General features: G+C 41.8%; 1 protein-coding gene across 1 annotated transcript; it reads left to right on the forward strand.

Annotated features, from left to right (window-relative positions):
- Positions 1-233: 233 nt before the first annotated feature.
- Positions 234-17,531, forward strand: YIPF4 (Yip1 domain family member 4). The gene is made up of 4 exons (XM_008054965.1): positions 234-303; positions 11,339-11,492; positions 14,219-14,390; positions 17,422-17,531. The coding sequence occupies exons 1-4, from the start codon at positions 234-236 to the stop codon at positions 17,509-17,511; spliced, it is 486 nt and encodes a 161-aa protein (XP_008053156.1). The 3' UTR covers positions 17,512-17,531.
- Positions 17,532-18,127: the final 596 nt, after the last annotated feature.

Raw genomic sequence — 18,127 nt, forward strand, 5'->3', positions numbered from 1 at the left:
TGATGAGCATTCACATAAGAACTGTCCAAGTACGACAATTGGCAGAGTAGAGGCAACCTCTGTATCTTACACTTCTCAACCTTCACAGACCCCAAACGATGTTGATTTAGACCATGAGCTCCGTGAGGCTAGAAACTGTGCTGTACTGCGTAGCTGTAGCATACCCCCGACTCGCATGGAACCTGGCGCATGGCAGGCACTCAGTACAAGCTGAATGAATGAATGACTGTATGATGCCTTTTGAGGAAGATAAAGGTGCTGTGCTGCCAGAACTGAAGCCAACACTAACTCCACAGAGATGCAGTTAGTACTTGGAAAGGGCAGAGAAACCAAGCAAGAAAGATGAGCTGAGCCATCCTCATTTTTTTGTTGCTCTCAGCATCTTTGTGTGTATACAGAAAAGCTCCCATGGTGGGAGGAGACCCAAAGGGGTTGCCCCTTCCTCCCAGTCTTAAAGGAAAGATGTCTTTCTTTCCTAGGATAAGCCTGTATTAGTGCTTTTATTCCCATCTCTACCTGCCTTGGGCTCTTTCTCTTCTCCATTTTTCTTCCTAGCATTTTCTGTTTCTCCTTCTTTTCTTCCATTTCTACTACTACTCCCTCCTAACTGACAGAACCTTGAATTAAATCTACTACTTGCCCTTTTCCTTATTTTTGCAGCCAAATGATTCCTGCTGTTTTCCTTTTCCTCAGCATTGAGCAACCCCCTACCTATGGATCCGCACTTGCTTCCTCTTGTCTGCAGCAATGCTTCCCAAAGCGGAAATGGTTCCCTGAAAACCTAAGTTTGGTGAATAATGTGTCAGGCAGTTAAACAGTGTCCTCTTATAGAATTCTCAGGGCCTTTAATATGCTGATCTTAATTCTAAAAATCCAAGCGGGAGTTGTATAGTATGTAGAGTTTTCCAACTTAGTGAGCATCAAAAACCTTTTATGAAGAGCATCTCTTGGGATACAGATTCCACAGAACATGCATAAAGAAACAGACTATAAGATAAAGACAAGGGGTTTTTTGTTTGTTTGTTTGTTTTTGCCTGATATTTATGCTTTTAACAATTTGTCTCCAACTTATCTTCCACAACTTTTGGAGATGAGCTCTGTGCCTGTGATAGGGCTTGGGCTTCCGCGCCTTTGTGCCTGCCATGTCTTTTCCTTGGAATGATTTCTCATACCTTTTCCACCCACCCAGCCATCCCTCATGGAAAATTCAGGATCTGCCTCCATAGCCTTCTTGAGCACGTCTCTGATTATTTAGGCCTCTTTACTCGCATGACACCTGTGGTTGGGTAATCAGCAGTACCCATCGTCGTGCACCTACAGAAGAGTGCTTTACAGAACTGATGGGGCTATGTGTTACATCTTATCTCAATGAGGTTTTTGCATTGTAATATAATTCACATTAGCTTCACTCTTTTTTTTTTATTTCAGAGGTGAGATCTCATCAAGTTGCACAGGCTGGTCTTGAACCCATAGTCTCAGGCAGTCCTCTCACCTCAGCCCCCCAAAGTGCTGGGATTATAGGCGTGAGCCACCACGCCCTGCCAGCTTCACTCTTTTAAAGCTTACAATTCAGTGATTTTAGTTTAGTCACAAAGTTGTGGATCTGTTGGCACCGTCTAATTCTAGGACATTTTCATCACCCCATTCAGTCACTTCGTATTCTTCCCTCCCATTCTTCCCTCCTAGCAGCTGGCAACCGCTAATCTGCCTTCTGTCTCTATGGATTTGCTCTGTATTTCATAGAAATGGGATAACATGTGGCCTTTTAATGTAGATTATTTCACTTAGCATGTTTTATTTTTATTTTTTATTTTTTTGAGTGGGAGTCTCACTCTGTCGCCCAGACTGGAGTGCAGTGGCCACCCTCGGCCACTGCAACCTCGACCTGCTGGGCTCCGGCAATCCTTCCGCCTCAGCCTTCCAAGTTGCCGGAATTACAGGCACACGCTACCACGCCTGGCTAAAATTTTGATTTTTATTGTAGAGATGAAGTCTCACCAAGTTGCCCAGGCAGATCTCGAACCCACGGGCTCAGGCAGTCCACTCACCTCAGCCTCCCAAAGCACGGGATTACAGGCTGAGCCACTGAGTCCAGCTACTTAGCATGTTTTAAAGGTTCATCTATGTTGCAACATGAAATCAGTAGCCCCCTTTTTTTTTTTATTGAGTTGGAGTCTCACTCTGTCACCCAGGCTAGAGTGCAGTGGCACACTCACGGCCACCCCAACGTCAACCTGCTGGGCTCCAGTGATCCTTCTACCTTAGCCTTCCATGTGACCAGAACTACAGGCGCTTGCCCAGCTAATTTTTGATTTATTGTAAAGACATGGTCTTGCCAAGTTGTCTGGGTTGGTCTTGAACCCGTGGGCTCAGCCTCCCAAAGTACTGGGATTACAGGCTGAACCACTGAGCCTGGCCAGTAACCTGTTTTATTTTGGTGGCTGAATATTTCATTGTTTGGATAGACTGTCAATTCAATTTTAATCTCCTCAAAGTATCTCATTCTTTATATCACCTTTGGGGCATTATAGAAGTAAGTAATCCATAAATATCTGTTGATGGATTTATTAGTTGATCAATGTTGAAAGTGAGGAAGATCTCAGCCTGTAATCCCAGCACTTTGGGAGGCTGAGGCAAGTAGATTGCCTGAGTCTGCGGGTTCGAGACCCGCCCGGGCAACTTGGCAAGACCTTGTCTCTACAATAAACCAAAAATTAGCTGGTTGTGGTAGCACTCACCTGTAGTTCCAGCTACTTAAAAGACTGAGGCGGAAGGATCACAGTGCCCAGCAGGTCGAGGCTGCGGTGGCCAGGAGCGTGCCACTGCACTCCAGTCTGGGCGACAGAGTGAGACTCCAACTCAAAAAAAAAAAAAAAAAAAAAGTGAGGAAGATAATAAAGTGGAAATAACTTAGTGTTTGTGTTATAGATCCGTTTGCCAAAGACCAGAAACTTGTCTCTAGTCTCATATTCAGTTGGCCATAAAGTTATTTCTCATGTTTAGTTGGTCATAAAATTATTTGAATATATTCAGAACCGCTATATAATTCATCTGTTTTTCTCTCTTCACTGACATTGCCTTAGTTCAAGGCTTCTCTACCTTATCATTTCTTATCTATATTTTTGCTTCCTGGCCAAACACCCTGCCCAAGAGTCTTTCCTCCTCAAATAGGACAACTACGATTATGTTTCTAAAATACAAATCTAATTTTCTCTATTTGCTTTACTAAAAATCTTTAATGTCACTTCTTAATTCAAGCTGTTTGTCCTTTCATTAATTTATATAACTAACACACACAATAATCGGTTGCCTGCTGTGGGCCAGGTACTATTATAAGGCATGGAGGTATACATACAAAAAAAGTTAAACCCCCACATAGTCTCTCCCCTCATGGAGTTTATAGACATTAATCAAATAATCACACAAATAATATAATTATATACAGTGATAAATGCTACAAAGGAAAAGTGGAAGGAACTCTGAAAGGAACCTACCTAGGTCTGCCAGATCAAGGAAAACAGGCTTGAGCCACCAAAGATTTGTATCTTAAAAAGAGTGTTCTGGATACAGTGAAGAGAATGGATTGGAAGGAGACAAAAATGACTAGGAGAAGAGAAGTTAGTACACCATTATAATCAGGAAGGTAGGAGTTGATAGTTTGTGTTAACTTGGTGCTGATGGTCGAAATGAAAGGTGGACAGGTTCAGCTCAGAAAATACTGACACTGGCTAGACACGGTGGCTCACACCTATAATCCCAGCACTTTGTGAGGTGGAGGTGAGAGGACTGCCTGAACCCAGGGGTTCGATACCAGTTCGGGCAACTTGACGAGAGCTCAACTCTATAATAAATAAAAATTAGCCAGGCGTGGTGGCACACTCCTATAGGTCCACCTACTTGGAAGGCTAAGATGGAATGATTGCCTGAGCCCAGCAGGTTGAGGTTGCAGTGGCCGTGAGTGTGCCACTGAACTCTAGCCTGGGCAACAGAGTGAGACTCTGGCTCAAGAAATTTTTAAAAAGCAAAAATACTGACAGACTTTAGTGGTGGGTTGGATGGAGGGGGAGCATGCCAATAAAACAAACTTAAGTCAGGCTCAGTGGCTCACACCTGTAACCCAGCACTTGGGGAGGTGGAATGGAGAGGTATTACTTGAGCTCAGAGGTTTGAGACTAGCCTGGGCAACTTGGTCCAGTCAATCGAAAAATTAGCTGGGTGTGGTGGTGTGTGCCTGTAGTTCCAGCTACTTGGAAGACTGAGGCTGAATGATCGCCTGAGCCTGGCAAGTCGAGGCTGTAATAGTGGCCATGCACTCCAGTCTGGGCGACAAGAGTAAGACTCCAACTCCAAACAAACAAAAAGCTTCGAGGATAATCAGGCTTTTAGCTTACAGTGTTGGATAGATAGTGGTATTAGTCACTGAAATGCAGTGGAGGAAAACCTGAAATATCTCAGTTTTGGAATATTGAATTTGAGATGTCTTTGAGATGGTGACAGGGAAATGTGAAGTTGACAGTTGGTTACATTAGGTGAAGAAGACTAGCTCAATATATTGCATTTCAAGTTCGGCCTTCCTCAGTCTTCTTAATCCCTATATAAAAACGATAGTATCTGTAGCTGAAAGTATGTTATTGTGATCAGTAAATTGTGGACATGATAATGCAGTAACTATTGTCAGTACTTCTTTGAGTAAATGATATTTTTCTGCCATTTAGTACCATAGCCCTTTTTGTGTGAAGTTGCCCTTCCCTGAAAGAATGTCACCTCTAATACAAGATAGTAGTGTAGACAGAGGACCCCTTTTTTTTTTTTAACAAGTTTTTCACTTTTCTTTCTTTCTTTTTTTTTTTTTTGAGTCGGAGCCCAGACTGGAGTGCAGTGGCCACTCCCGGCCACCGCAGCCTCGACCTGCTGAACTCCGGCGATCTTCCGCCTCAGCCTTCCAAGTAGCCGGAACTTCAGGCGCACGCCACTACGCCTGGCCAATTTTTTGATTTATTGTAGAGATGAGGTCTCGCCAAGTTGCCCAGGCAGGTCTCGAACCCGCAGGCTCAGGCAATCCACTCACCTCAGTCCTCCAAAGCGCTGTGATTACAGGCTGAGCCACCAAGCCTGGCTCCGGCTACTTTTCAAAAAGTACATTCATGTAGGTCTTATCACAAATACCTTCTGTACAATAATAACTTTTTCTCCCAATTTGAAAACTGAAAATGACTTTTTAGCCAACCTTTCTTGAGGGGAAAAAAGTAGTTAAGCAAGGCTTACCATTTTTAAGAAATTAATTTCTTCTCATAAATTTTAAAACTTATAAGGTATGGATATGTGATAAAATTGGATAGAATTACACACACACTTGAACAAACTAGCACAAGTAAAACAGGTAAAATCTGTGGATCATAGCAGTGTCAGTATTCTGGATTTGATAGACACATGAGATGGTACCATTGGAGGAAGCTGGGTGAAGGGTACATATGCCCTCTCTGTACTTTTTTTGCAACTTCCTTTGAATCTATAATTTTTCCAGATAAAACATTTAAAGACTCATAAGGCAAGCAGAGAAATGTCTGTTCAATAACTAGTTTATGCCAAAATGGGATTCAGTTTTCCTACTCATAGGCTGAGGAGATTTAATTTAATTGATTTTTTTTTTTGAGTTGGAATCTCACTCTGTCACCCAGACTGGAGTGCAGCGGCATTTCCCGGCCACCTGCTGGGCTCCAGTAATCCTTCCGCCTCAGCCTTCCAAGTAGCTGGAACTACAGGCGCGTTATACCACGCCTGGCTACTTTTTGATTTATTGGAGAGATGAGTTCTCGCCAAGTTGCCTGAGCTGGTCTCGAACCCACGGGCTCAAGCAGTCCACTCACCTCAGCCTCCCAAAGTGCTGGGACTACAGGCTGAGCCACTGAGCCTGGCCTGTTTTTAATATTATTTACAGTGTGAAAATTTACTCACAGTATTGAACAGTAATGCTACTAAAACCATAAGCCAAAACAGTATAATTAAAAATATAACCTAAGTCTGAGTGCGATGGCTCATTCCTATAATCCCAGCACTTTGGGAGGTGGAGGCAAGAGGATTGCCTGAACCCAGGGTTGGAGACCAGCCTGGGTGACTTGGCAAGACTTCATCTCTACAGTAAATCAAAAAATTAGCCAGGCGTGGTGGTGCACACCTGTAGGGCTGAGGCAGAAGAATCACCTGAGCCCAGTAGGTATAGAAAATGTTTTTTCAAAGTTTTCTGCAAAATTATGTTTGTGTGTGTTAAGCAGTGATCACGCCATTGCACTCCAACCTGAGTGACAGAGTGAGACACTGACCCAGAATACACACACATAAACACACCCACACAAACATAATTTTGCAGAAAACTTTGAAAAAACATTTTCTTAGAGTAGCATGATCAAGCGCTACTATAGATCTAGCAGTTATAAAATCATGCACATTCATTAGTTTCTTGATCGCTTTCATAGGCCTATATACGCATTAAAGTAGTATTCTTATAACTCAAGTAAAACAATGAAATTTACCTTTTTGGTACAAAACGTGCTTATTTTTATTTTTGCTGCACAAATACTCAATTCTGAGTTAGTCTTAAGCAGACATCAATTTCATTTTCAACTGAAATGCAATGATTTCTGTCCTTGGTCTTGTTGCTTTCTAAATTAGAAAAATCTTCACATATATAAGAAGTTGACAAGTACCAACAAAATGTTCATTTCTCATTACAGGATGCTTTTCTTTCACAGAAATCTAGACCTTGTCTAGGCACAGATCAGTAAATCTCTTGTTTCGTGTATTGACAGAATTCTTCCTCCTTCAAATTCAAGTTCTCAGACTAAGCAGAAGAGTCGGAGAAAGGATCCTGTACCATCACACATTTGACTTGAAAGAGAGGAAAAATTACTGTTGAATTTTGCTGTACAGTTTTTCCAGGGGTGGCTTTCAGTAAGACTCAGACTTACTGATAGTCTTCCTCACTGAGCCAAAACAGCAATAGAAATATTTTTAAGAGTTGCTTTTGTAATAGATTTTTTCAAAGACTGTTTCTTCCCCCCCCAAGACTGTTTCTTTTAAAATGCATTTATATTTATTATTGTTACTTTTTTTACTTGGAAAATGATGAGCATATTATATACTAAGGAGTGAGTAATTAAAGATTAGCATTTTTCTATCTAGACATCTAGTCCAGAGTTGGCATCCAAACTGGCGGGTTCTTACTGTTGTTTAACTTAAATCAGCCAGTCTCCTGGAATGGTCTTGAATGTTTTTCCTTGTTCTCCGGCATCGTTCTTTACTTGTTAACTTGCTAACGTGTCAAACTACTGTCATTTGGTGGACTTTCCTGTTGCTCTTTCCCAGCCACGCCTTCTTGTATCTTGGGGATGCTGGGGTAAGTGTTACACTGCTGTTGGCATTCCTGTGTGTGTCCTTGATATTTTCCTACTTTCCATGGAACAGAAAGCATTACAAAATTTGTAAGCTGAAGGTGCCTTTTTGAAGTTCTATCATCCATGCTGTGACAGACTGCTAAGCATACACAGTTCTTTAGCACAGCATTCCCCAGCACTGTAAGGTATATATCCTTTTTTGGTTTAGTTTAAGGACTTTAAATACAGTCCTTTCAAAACCTCTAATGTCACTGCCATGCTATTGACTTGCTGATCAAAATCTTCCTCTTATTAAATCATGGATGGGCACTTATTGTCAAAAATAGAATTTTAGTTAAATTCCACCTCTTTCATTTCAATTAAGATTAAGACAAAGAAGTAGGAAGTAATTTTGGAAGGTTGTTTTTTTTTGAGTCGGATAATCTCGCCCATGCTGGAGTGCAGTGGCACAATCACAGCTCATGGCAGCCTTGACCTCTTGAGTTTAGGAGATCCTTCCACCTCAGCTGTGACTACCGGTGAGTGCCACCATGCCTGGCTAATTTTTTTTTTTTTAATTTTTTTTGAGTTTGAGTGTCACTCTGTCACCCAGGCTGGAATGCAGTGTCACGCTCATGGCCACCCCAGCATTGACCTGCTGGACTCTGGCTATCCTTCTGCCTCAGCCTTCCAGGTAGCTGGAACTACAATTACATGCTAGCACACCTGCCTAATTTTTTATTTATTGTAGAAACGAGGTCTCGCCAAGTTTCGCAGGCTGATCTCGAACCCATGTGTTCAGACCTTGCCTCAGCCTCCCAAAGTGCTGGGATTACAGGCTGAGCCACCAAGCCCGGCCATTTTTTTTTTTGGAGTTGAAGTCCCACTCTGTCACCCAGACTGGAGTGCAGTGGCACGCTCCTGGCCACCGCGGCCTCAACCTGCTGGGCTCCGGCGATCCTTCCACCTCAGCCTTCCAGGTAGCTGGAACTACAGGCGCACACTACCATGCCTGGCTAACTTTTGACTTATTGTAGAGATGAGGTCTCGGCAAGTTGCCAAGGCGGGTCTCGACCCCGCGGGCTCAGGCATTTTTTTTTTTTCCTTTTTCTTTTAAGATGAGGTTTTGCTGTGTTGCCCAGGCTGGTCTCAAGCTCCTGGGCTCAAGCAATCTGCCTACTTTAGCCTCCCAAAGTCCTGAGATTACCGGCTTGAGCCACTGTGTCCTGTCTGAGAGAATATTTTAACTACAAGATTCTGTAGTAGCAGCATTTTCAGGGATTATTTTTTAACTTTAGATAGGAAATGACAGTGAATTCAAATCTGCTTGTATTTATGTCTAGCTGAGAAAGCTCTCTTATAAAAAAAACTTTTTAGAATCATATAATATTTAACCTGGAAAGAACTTTGTCTTGGAAACTGGGACCCAGAAGATACAAATGCTTAGTAGTAATATTAGTAGGTAAGCTGGGTCTTAGCTTCAGAATGTAAACTTTTGTTAAAATTAATTCCAAGCGTTGTCAACAACCAGACCAGGATGTGACTCAGAGAGTTGTACAAATTAAGCTCTTTGTACTGAATATGGCAGACATAGCTTTGTTTTTTTGTGTTTTTTTTGTGTTTTTTTGTTTTGAGTTGGAGTCTCACTCTGTCGCCCAGACTGGAATGCAGTGGCCGCTCCCAGCCACCGCAGCCTCGACCTGCTGGGCTCCGGTGATCCCTCCGCCTCAACCTTCCAATTAGCTGGAATTACAGGCATGCGCTACCACGCCCGGCTGATTTTTTGATTTATTGTAGAGATGAGGTCTTGCTGCCCAGGTGGGTCTCGCACCCACGGGCTCAGGCAATCCACTCACCTCAGCCTCCCAAAGGCGTGGGATTACAGGCTGAGCCACTGCGAGCCTGGCTCATAGTTTTGTTTTGAAGGAAGCTAACTTTACTATTGGTTGGGGATGATCTCCAGAAAAGAATCTGTGTTAGAGTGTTCTAGTTTGCTATTGCCAAAATTATATTTCTCAAGTTCCACTGATGGTTGTTTGCCTAGTGCATATTGTCCATTCCAACAATGTTTTTTTCTCTTGATTCCTGTGTGACCTCAAGCAAATCCTTAACTACTTCCAATTTTTTCTAACTCGAACATGTGGCATGTGTACTACCATGATTATCTGTAACCTCAAACTACTGTGCAGACTGTGCATGGAATTTATTTTTTTGTGTGGACACACACACACACACACACACACACACACACACACGACCAAGCACAGTGGCTCTTGCCTGTAATCCCAGCACTTTGAGAGGCCAAAGCAGCCAGATTGCTTGAGCCCAGGAGTTCGAGACCAGCTTGGGTAACGTAGTGAAACCTCGTCTCTACAAAAATAAAAATAAAAAATTAGCCAGGCATGGTGGTATGCGCCTGGAGTTCCAGCTGTTTGAGATGCTGAGGTGGAAGGAGCTCCTGAACCCAGGATCAAAGCTGCCATGAACCATGATAATTGTGATCATGCCACTGCACTGCAGGCTGGGCAACAGAGTGAGACCCCGACTCAAAAAACAAAAACAAAAACACACGCACACAAAACCCTTATTTTTGCCAAAATGAAAGATGATGTAGTTATGTAAAGAAAAGAGTTTGAGGCCGGGCTTGGTGGCTCAGCCTGTAATCCTAGCACTTTGGGAGGCCGAGGTGAGTAAATTGCTTGACCCACCGGTTCGAGATCCACTCGGCAAGTTGGCGAGACCACGTATCTGCAATAAATAAAAAAAAATTAGCTGGGTGTGATAGCGTGCGCCTGTAGTTCCAGCTACCAGGAAGGCTGAGGCAGAAGGATTGCCTGAGCCCAGCAGGTCAAGGCTGCAGTAGCTGGGAGCATGCCACTGCACTCCAGTCTGGGTGACAGAGTGAGACTCCAACTCAAAAAAAAAAAAAAAAAAGAGAAGAGTTTGCTAAAATAACAGGAACCTCTTGTCAGATTAATATATGAAGCAATTAGCATAGATATTTGAAGGAATTTAAATGAAAAAAGTATGAATAAATACATGAAAAAGTAGAGAAAAATTATCTACAATTTTCCTTTAGCAAATAAATTATGTCTAAAGTGTGTATATATTCATATCTAATACCTCTGAAAAGAATTTATGCAATTACTTTGTCCTCAAATATATACGTATATAATGTAACATATTTTGTATGTATCTTCCATTTCTTACTGAAGAGCTACTGTTATAACTCTAGATTCCAGTCTAGTCCATTAGCTGTGAAACTTTTGTGTGTCTTTTCACCTTTTACGTCTTTCATTTTCTTCTCTTAAAATAAAAGATGGTGCCGGGCTCGGTGGCTCAGCCTGTAATCCCGCACCTTTGGGAGGCTGAGGTGAGTGGATTGCTTGAGGCCGCGGGTTCGAGACTCGCCTGGGCAGTAAGACCTCATCTCTACAATAAATCAAAAAATCAGCCGGGCGTGGTAGCGCACGCCTGTAATTCCAGCTACTTGGAAGACTGAGGTGGAAGAATCGCCGGAGCCCAGCAGGTCAAGGTTGCGGTGGCCGGGAGCGGCCTCTGCACTCCAGTCTGGGTGACAGAGTGAGACTCCAACTCAAAAAAAAAAATAAAAGATGGTTTAAAGATATCTATCAACGGCCACTGCCAGACCATCACTACCACTGCCGTGCTAAGCGGTGGTGTGGCCATGTGCCCTTTGAGCTATGGCTTGGCCATGTTTTCTTAAGCTTTGGCCCCCTTCCCTACCTTGGGAGATGAATCTCCTCTTTCTTTTTCTCTCTCTAATTTACTTTCTAAATAAACCATATTTTCTATTCTAAAAAAAACTATCAACTGTACAATATTATGTCCAATAGCAGATGTTCATAGTTAAAGATCTTAAAAGATAGTTATTTTAGTCGAATATATATTCACATTGGTTCACATATTTTACTGTGGTTTATAATTTTGTCCTCTTTTCTCCTAAGATCTCAGTGGTTCAATAGCATCCCCAGATGTCAAATTAAACCTCGGTGGAGATTTTATCAAAGAATCTACAGCTACGACATTTCTGAGACAAAGAGGGTATGGCTGGCTTTTGGAAGTTGAAGATGATGATCCCGAAGATAATAAACCACTCTTGTATGTAAAAACACTAACATGTACTTTTTTGCTTTTTAGAGCTAGTCTGTGGGATGATTATATTCTTTCTTGTTATTTAAAGACAGATGTGGAAAAAACCTTTTAATAAAAGGTTATAGCAATTTTCAGTTTTATTGGTGATTTTAAAAACTGACATGAGAGAAAACTTTTTAACCTATTAAACTGCAAAAATTAAAAGAATGATAATCCTGTATCTCTCTGTGTGTGTGTCTCTTTCTCTCACTCACACATGTAGAAATACAGCATACTCCAAACTGTTAGAGCTCACCTGGGTGTGTCGGCTGTCTTGTGTAATCGTGCAGTCCCAAAAAGTGGGACTCTTGGGTACTTGCTGTTGAAATTCAGGCTTAAGATCAATTAAGATTTCCAAAAAGATGATCACTCCCAAATCTCTTCTACATAGAAATTCTAGAACTGCCACTGGGATTAGGACTAGAAAGAGCCTTTCACTTTCTTCATAGTACTTGAAATTTTGTGATTTTCTGTCACCTGGGGAATAAAAGTAAAGAAATGAACAATTTTGGAGAGAAGGACCTATAGCTTTGTAAAATTGAAGCATATCCGGGCTCGGTGGCTCAGCCTTTGGGAGGCTTTGGGAGGCTGAGGTGAGTGGATTGCCTGAGCCCGTCGGTTTGAGACCCGCCTGGGCAGGCGAGACCTCATCTCTACAATAAATCAAAAAAAATTAGCCAGGTGTGGTAGCGCGCGCCTGTAGTTCCAGCTACGTGGAAGGCTGAGGCGGAAGGATCGCCGGAGCCCAGCAGGTTGAGGTTGCGGTGGCTGAGAGTAGCCACTGCTCTCCAGTCTGGGTGACTCAAAAAAAAAAAAAAAAAAAAAAATTGAAGCATTTCCAGGTTGGTCTTTATTGTTATATAAAGTGCTAAATCATCCTGTTTCTTTCTTTTTTTTTTTTTTTATGAGTTGGAGTCTCACTTGGTCGCCCAGACTAGAGTGCAGTGGCCACTCCCGGCCACCGCAGCCTCGACCTGCTGGGCTCCGGCGATCCTTCCGCCTCAGCCTTACGAATAGCCGGATTACAGGCATGCGCTACCATGCCCGGCTGATTTTTTGATTTATTGTAGAGATGAGGTCTCGCTGCCCAAGCGGGTCTCGAACCCACGGGCTCAGGCAATCCACTCACCTCAGCCTCCCAAAGGCGTGGGATTACAGACTGAGCCACCGAGCCGGCTCATCCTGTTTCTTAATGTTAGCATACCATATTTTATTAACTGTAAGACACTATGAATTATAAGATGAAGTTATTTTCCATTTTTTTTTCTTTTGTAGAAATAAGGCTTCCGGGCTGGTCTCAAATTCCTGGCCTCAAGTGATCCTCCCACCTCAGCCTCCCAAAGTACTGGGATTACAGGCATGAGCCATCACATCTGGCTTATTTTACATATTAATTAAAAAGAGAAGTAGCTGGGCGTGGTGGTTTACATCTTTAATCAATCCCAGCTAAGGTAAAAAGATTGAGCGCAAGAGTTCAAGGCTTCAGTGAGTTATGATCATGCCTCTCTACACTCCAGCCTGGGTGGCAGAGTGAGACCCTGAATATTAAAACTAAGTGAAAAGAAAAGGAAAGCACATAAGACAGCATGAAGACGGGACATCAAAGGGCCGTCTTCTTAGTGTAAGGATGATGAGAATTAACCCTCCACAAAGACAGCAAGGAAGTTTGCTTCAGTTTGGCAGTGGGTAGGATGTTGGAAGAAGGAATTCTTCCGAGAGTAAACCCCACACTGGTTCTCATAGAGGCTTGCAGTCTGAATTAGTATAGTCCCCAAAATTTTCAAGCAGAAAATTGTTTTTAAAAATTGTGTTGGCCAGGCTTGGTGGCTTCGCCTGTAATTCTAGCACTTTGGGAGGCTGAGGTAAGTGGATTGCCTGAGCCCGCGGGTTCAAGACCAGCCCAGACAACTTGGCAAGACCTCATCTCTACAATGAATTAAAAAATAGCCAGTCATGGTTGTGTGTGCCTGTAGTTCTGGCTAATTGGAAAGCTGAGGCAGAAGGATCGCTGGAGCCCAGCAGGTTGACACTAAGGTGGCCGTGAGCATGCCACTGCTCTCCAGCCTGGGCAACGGAGGGAGACTTCAACTCAGAAAAAAAAAATGTCTTAAATTGATAATGCCAGCTGGGTGCAGTGGCTCATGCCCAGCACTTTATGAGGTGGAAGTGAGAGGACTGCCTGAGCTCAGGGATTCAAGACCAGCCTGGGCAATATGATGAAACCTTGTCTCTACAATAATTCAAAAAATTAGCTGGGCAGGGTGGCATACACCTGTAGTTCCAGCTACTTGGAAAGCTGAGGTGAAGTATTGCCTGAGACCAGCAGGCCAAGGCTGTGGTGGCCGTGGGTGTGCCACTGCATTCCAACCTGGGCAACAGAATGACACTCCGGCTCAAAAAAAAAAAATTGCTGGTGCCTCCAGGAGACTGGCAAAAGGAAAGGCAGATATCAGAAGCACTTGGCTTCACACCAGGATAACAGCAATTATAAGATGCCAGCGATTGTGAGACATAGATATGGAGATATTCTGATGTTTAAAATGTACACTTTGGAGACAGTGAAATAGGATGCTTCAAATGTAGTTGTTTTGTTGACTATAGAGACTGTATTTAAGCTTTTCTTAAATTCTTTTGCACTTGTCTTAGTATTCAGAAGTGAATGCTTTTTGAGAATTTTTATTTTAAAATTATAGGGAAGAATTGGATATTGATCTAAAGGATATTTACTACAAAATCCGGTGTGTTTTGATGCCAATGCCCTCGCTTGGTTTTAATAGACAAGTGGTGAGAGACAATCCTGACTTTTGGGGTCCTCTGGCTGTTGTTCTTTTCTTTTCCATGATATCATTATATGGTCAGTTTAGGGTAAGTATGTCTTATTTTCTACAAATTCTGAATATTTTGAGAAATATTAAAATTAAATATTAACTGTAGTTAGATATTAAATATAGTCAAGTATAAGCTGTAGTACTACATTATGGTTGGGAAATGCGTTACTTTTACCCATTATTTCTCACTAGTTCATCCCTAAAATTGTTCAATAATTAAGTGGGGAGCACCATAGATTCATGCTTTCAAGTTGTCCCACATCATCCTTCACACAGAAAGTACTAATACTGCACGGTTCATGGGAGTAAATGGGTAGAGCCATTCCCAGCTGACCAGAAGTGGCCAGAAGGGCTTCTCAGGCCCTTTCTTACTTTCCTAAGAAGTGAAGAGTTTGGAATGTATTACTCATAATCATGTTTCTGCCTTTTATAAAAATTATTTTTTTAAATGAACATTATTTTAAATAGTAGATGATGACAAGAATTCCATCAATATTTGCTTTATACTACTTCTATCCCCAGCTTAAGACTTTAAGGAGTAAAAATAACTTTTACCACAGACATTTTGAAATGAATGAGTTTCCTGTTGCTGGTGTAAAAATGCCACAAACTTAGTGGCATAAATTTATTCTTTTCTGGTTCTGGAGGTCAGAAGTCCAAAATGAGCCTTAAAGGACTAAGACTGGAATGTTGATAGGGCTGTTTCCTGTGGCGGCTCAGGGGCAGAATCTGTTGCTTGTTTATTTTGCTTCTGGAGACCGCCAGCATTCCTTGGCTTGGAGCCATGACACTGAGCTTCTGTTTCCATGCTCATGTTGCCTTCTCCTCTACTGTACTCAGGTCTCCCTCAGTCTCCCTCTTTTAAGGACAATTGGCATTACATTTAGGGGCCACCAAGATATTCCAGAATAATCTCCCCACCACAAGGTCCTTGACACCTTATTGTACTAATCCTATTAAGATTTATTCTAGATTAGTAGTTTATACCAAATATTCTGTTGAAGTATTGTAAAAACTATTGAAGGAATTTAATGGGGGCTCTGGTCTCCTACCTCCCACCCATCGTTCATCCAGAAGATCTCTAGTTTAAGGCTAAAAACAGAAGGTGACTGTACCCTCATAGAATGTCTCATGATTGGATTGAGGTAATGCATTTTTGCCAAGAACATCATAGAGGTGACATTGTGCCCGTCTAACAGGGAGTGCATCATACTGATTTGTCTTAGTACTAGTGATATTAACATTAATCACTTGTTTAGATGATGCGATGGTATTCTTCTAGTTCCTTCACTGTAAAGTTGCTATTTTTCCCTTTGTAATACTTTGCAGCTTTGCAAATATCCTGTTTCTCATCTAACTTGAACCTGCTAATTTTAGCATCCATTTATGGATCTTACATGCAATAATTATTCCTAGTAGTGTTTACTGAACAGTGATTTTTCTATTTTCCTCACACATATTACTTTCTGGGTTATAACACAATAATGTCATCACTGATTTTACTACTTAGCTTTTTTCCAACTTTAGCCATCCGAGCTCCTTCAAGCTGCCTTCAGTGTATCCTATCCTTTTTTTGAACACTTCCTCTCCTTCTGACCCCACAGAGTGTTCGGGCTAATCTTGTATTTTGTCTGCCCCAGCCTTGGAATCAATCATTTCTCTAAGGAGTCCTGCTTCCTTTAATTAGGGAATGATATTTAGAAACCAGCATCTGAGCCGGGCTCAGTGGCTCAGCCTGTAATCCCGCGCCTTTGGGAGACTAAGGTGAGTGGATTGCCTGAGCCCGCGGGTTTGAGACCCGCCTGGGCAGGTGAGACCTCATCTCTATAATAAATCAAAAAATCAGCCGAGCGTGGTAGCGCATGCCTGTAATTCCGGCTACTCGGAAGGCTGAGGCGGAAGGATCGCGGAGTCCAGCACGCGAGGCTGCAGTGGCCATTGCACTCCAGTCTGGGCGACCGAATGAGACTCCAACTCAAAAAAAAAAAAAAAGAAAGAAACCAGCATCTGGGACTGAGTATGGCAGCTTATGCCTGTAATTCCTACACTTTTGGAGGCAAAGGCAGGAGGATCGCTTGAAGCCAAGAGTTCAAGACCAGCCTGGGCAACATAGAAAATAAAAATAAAACATTATCTGGGTGTGATGGGGCCTGCCTGTAGTCCTAGCTACTCAGGAGGCTGAGGCAAGAGGAGCCCAGGAATTCTAGGTTACAATGAGCTATAGTCCTGCCACTGTACTCAAGCCTGGGTGGGAGAGCGAGACCCTATCTCTAAACAAGAAAAAAACAAACCAATATTTGAGCAACAAATGTGCTTATGTTGCTACTGGGATGTTATTTTTAGACCCTCCCAGCAGATATATATCATTAAATATATATATTATTACACTAAATTTGAGGAAATTAAAATTATCTGTAAAGTCTCCTATGTCCTATTACTTGGATACATGTATAGTTAACATAAATTTTAAAGACTTCCAGAGAATACTGGTAATTTGTTTCAGGAATAAATTTTCCTTGCGGGATAATTTAAACCAGGTGGTGTGTAATACATACTTTATTATTTTTTTCCTTCTATAATTTATTACCTTATTTTGAAGTTTCTTTTTTTTTTTTTTTTTTGAGTTGGAATCCCACTCTGTCGCCCAAACTGGAGTGCAGTGGCTACTCCTGGCCACCGCAGCCTTGACCTGCTGGGCTCCGGCGATCCTTATGCTTCAGCCTTCCAAGTAGCTGGAACTACAGGCGTGCACTACCACACCCAGCTAATTTTTTGATTTGTTGTAGAGATGAGGTTTCACCAAGTTGCCCAGGCGAGTCTCAAACCCGCGGGCTCAGGCTGAAGTTTCTTTATGTAACTGATAATTGCTAAATTTTTAGTTTGGATGTAAAGTTGTATTACACATCATATTATTGTTAGTAAGCTTTGAAACGATGTCTGAGAAGCCATACAACCTCTTTGTGACCTGAAATTGGGCATGCCAAACTGTCTTTTATGCCAGAGAATTGAGTTGCTGGAAAATAGCTTATTTGGTACACTAATATTAATTGCATTTTTTTTCCTCTAAGGTGGTCTCATGGATTATAACCATTTGGATATTTGGTTCACTAACAATTTTCTTACTGGCCAGAGTTCTTGGTGGAGAAGTAAGTAGTTAATTTTGAAAATACTGGGGGTTTTTTTGTGTTTTTTTTTTTGTGGTGAGCTTAATTTTTGATACTGTGGATACTATCATTAACTAGACTCAATACAATTGTTTCTTGTCCCAGAATTGCTTTTAAGTTATGCTAGTTCCTTTAAGATGATCAACATAATAGTATTATGCTTACTCAATAAATGTTGCAAGGAATGAAGAGGAAAGAAAAAAATTCCATCCCACCAAGTAATTTACACTTTTTCAGGAAGGCATAGACTTTAGTCTCTGTTACAGCTATTTTCAAACTTTTTCATCTTAGGTTGCCAAGAGATTTCTTTATATAAGCTATATTTATCAATATTTACCAGTAAATTTAAGTGTTTATTCATTTAAAACTAAAAATAAACCTACTACATTTTAACATAAACAACACATTTGGACAGAGGTCGGGTGCAGTGGCTCAGACCTGTAATCCTAGCACTTTGGGAGGCCAAGGCAAGAGGACTGCTTGAGCCCAGGAGTTCAAGACCAACTTGGGTACCATAGCGAGACCCCATTTCTAAAAAAAAAAAAAAAGAATTAAAAAGAAATGGAAAATGACTATATTTTTCACAACAAAAAAGTTAGTGAGAAGCAGA

Source organism: Carlito syrichta, unplaced genomic scaffold (genome assembly GCF_000164805.1).
Source record: "Carlito syrichta isolate Samal-C Ts95f unplaced genomic scaffold, Tarsius_syrichta-2.0.1 Scaffold80107, whole genome shotgun sequence".
NCBI classification, from domain to species: domain Eukaryota; kingdom Metazoa; phylum Chordata; class Mammalia; order Primates; family Tarsiidae; genus Carlito; species Carlito syrichta.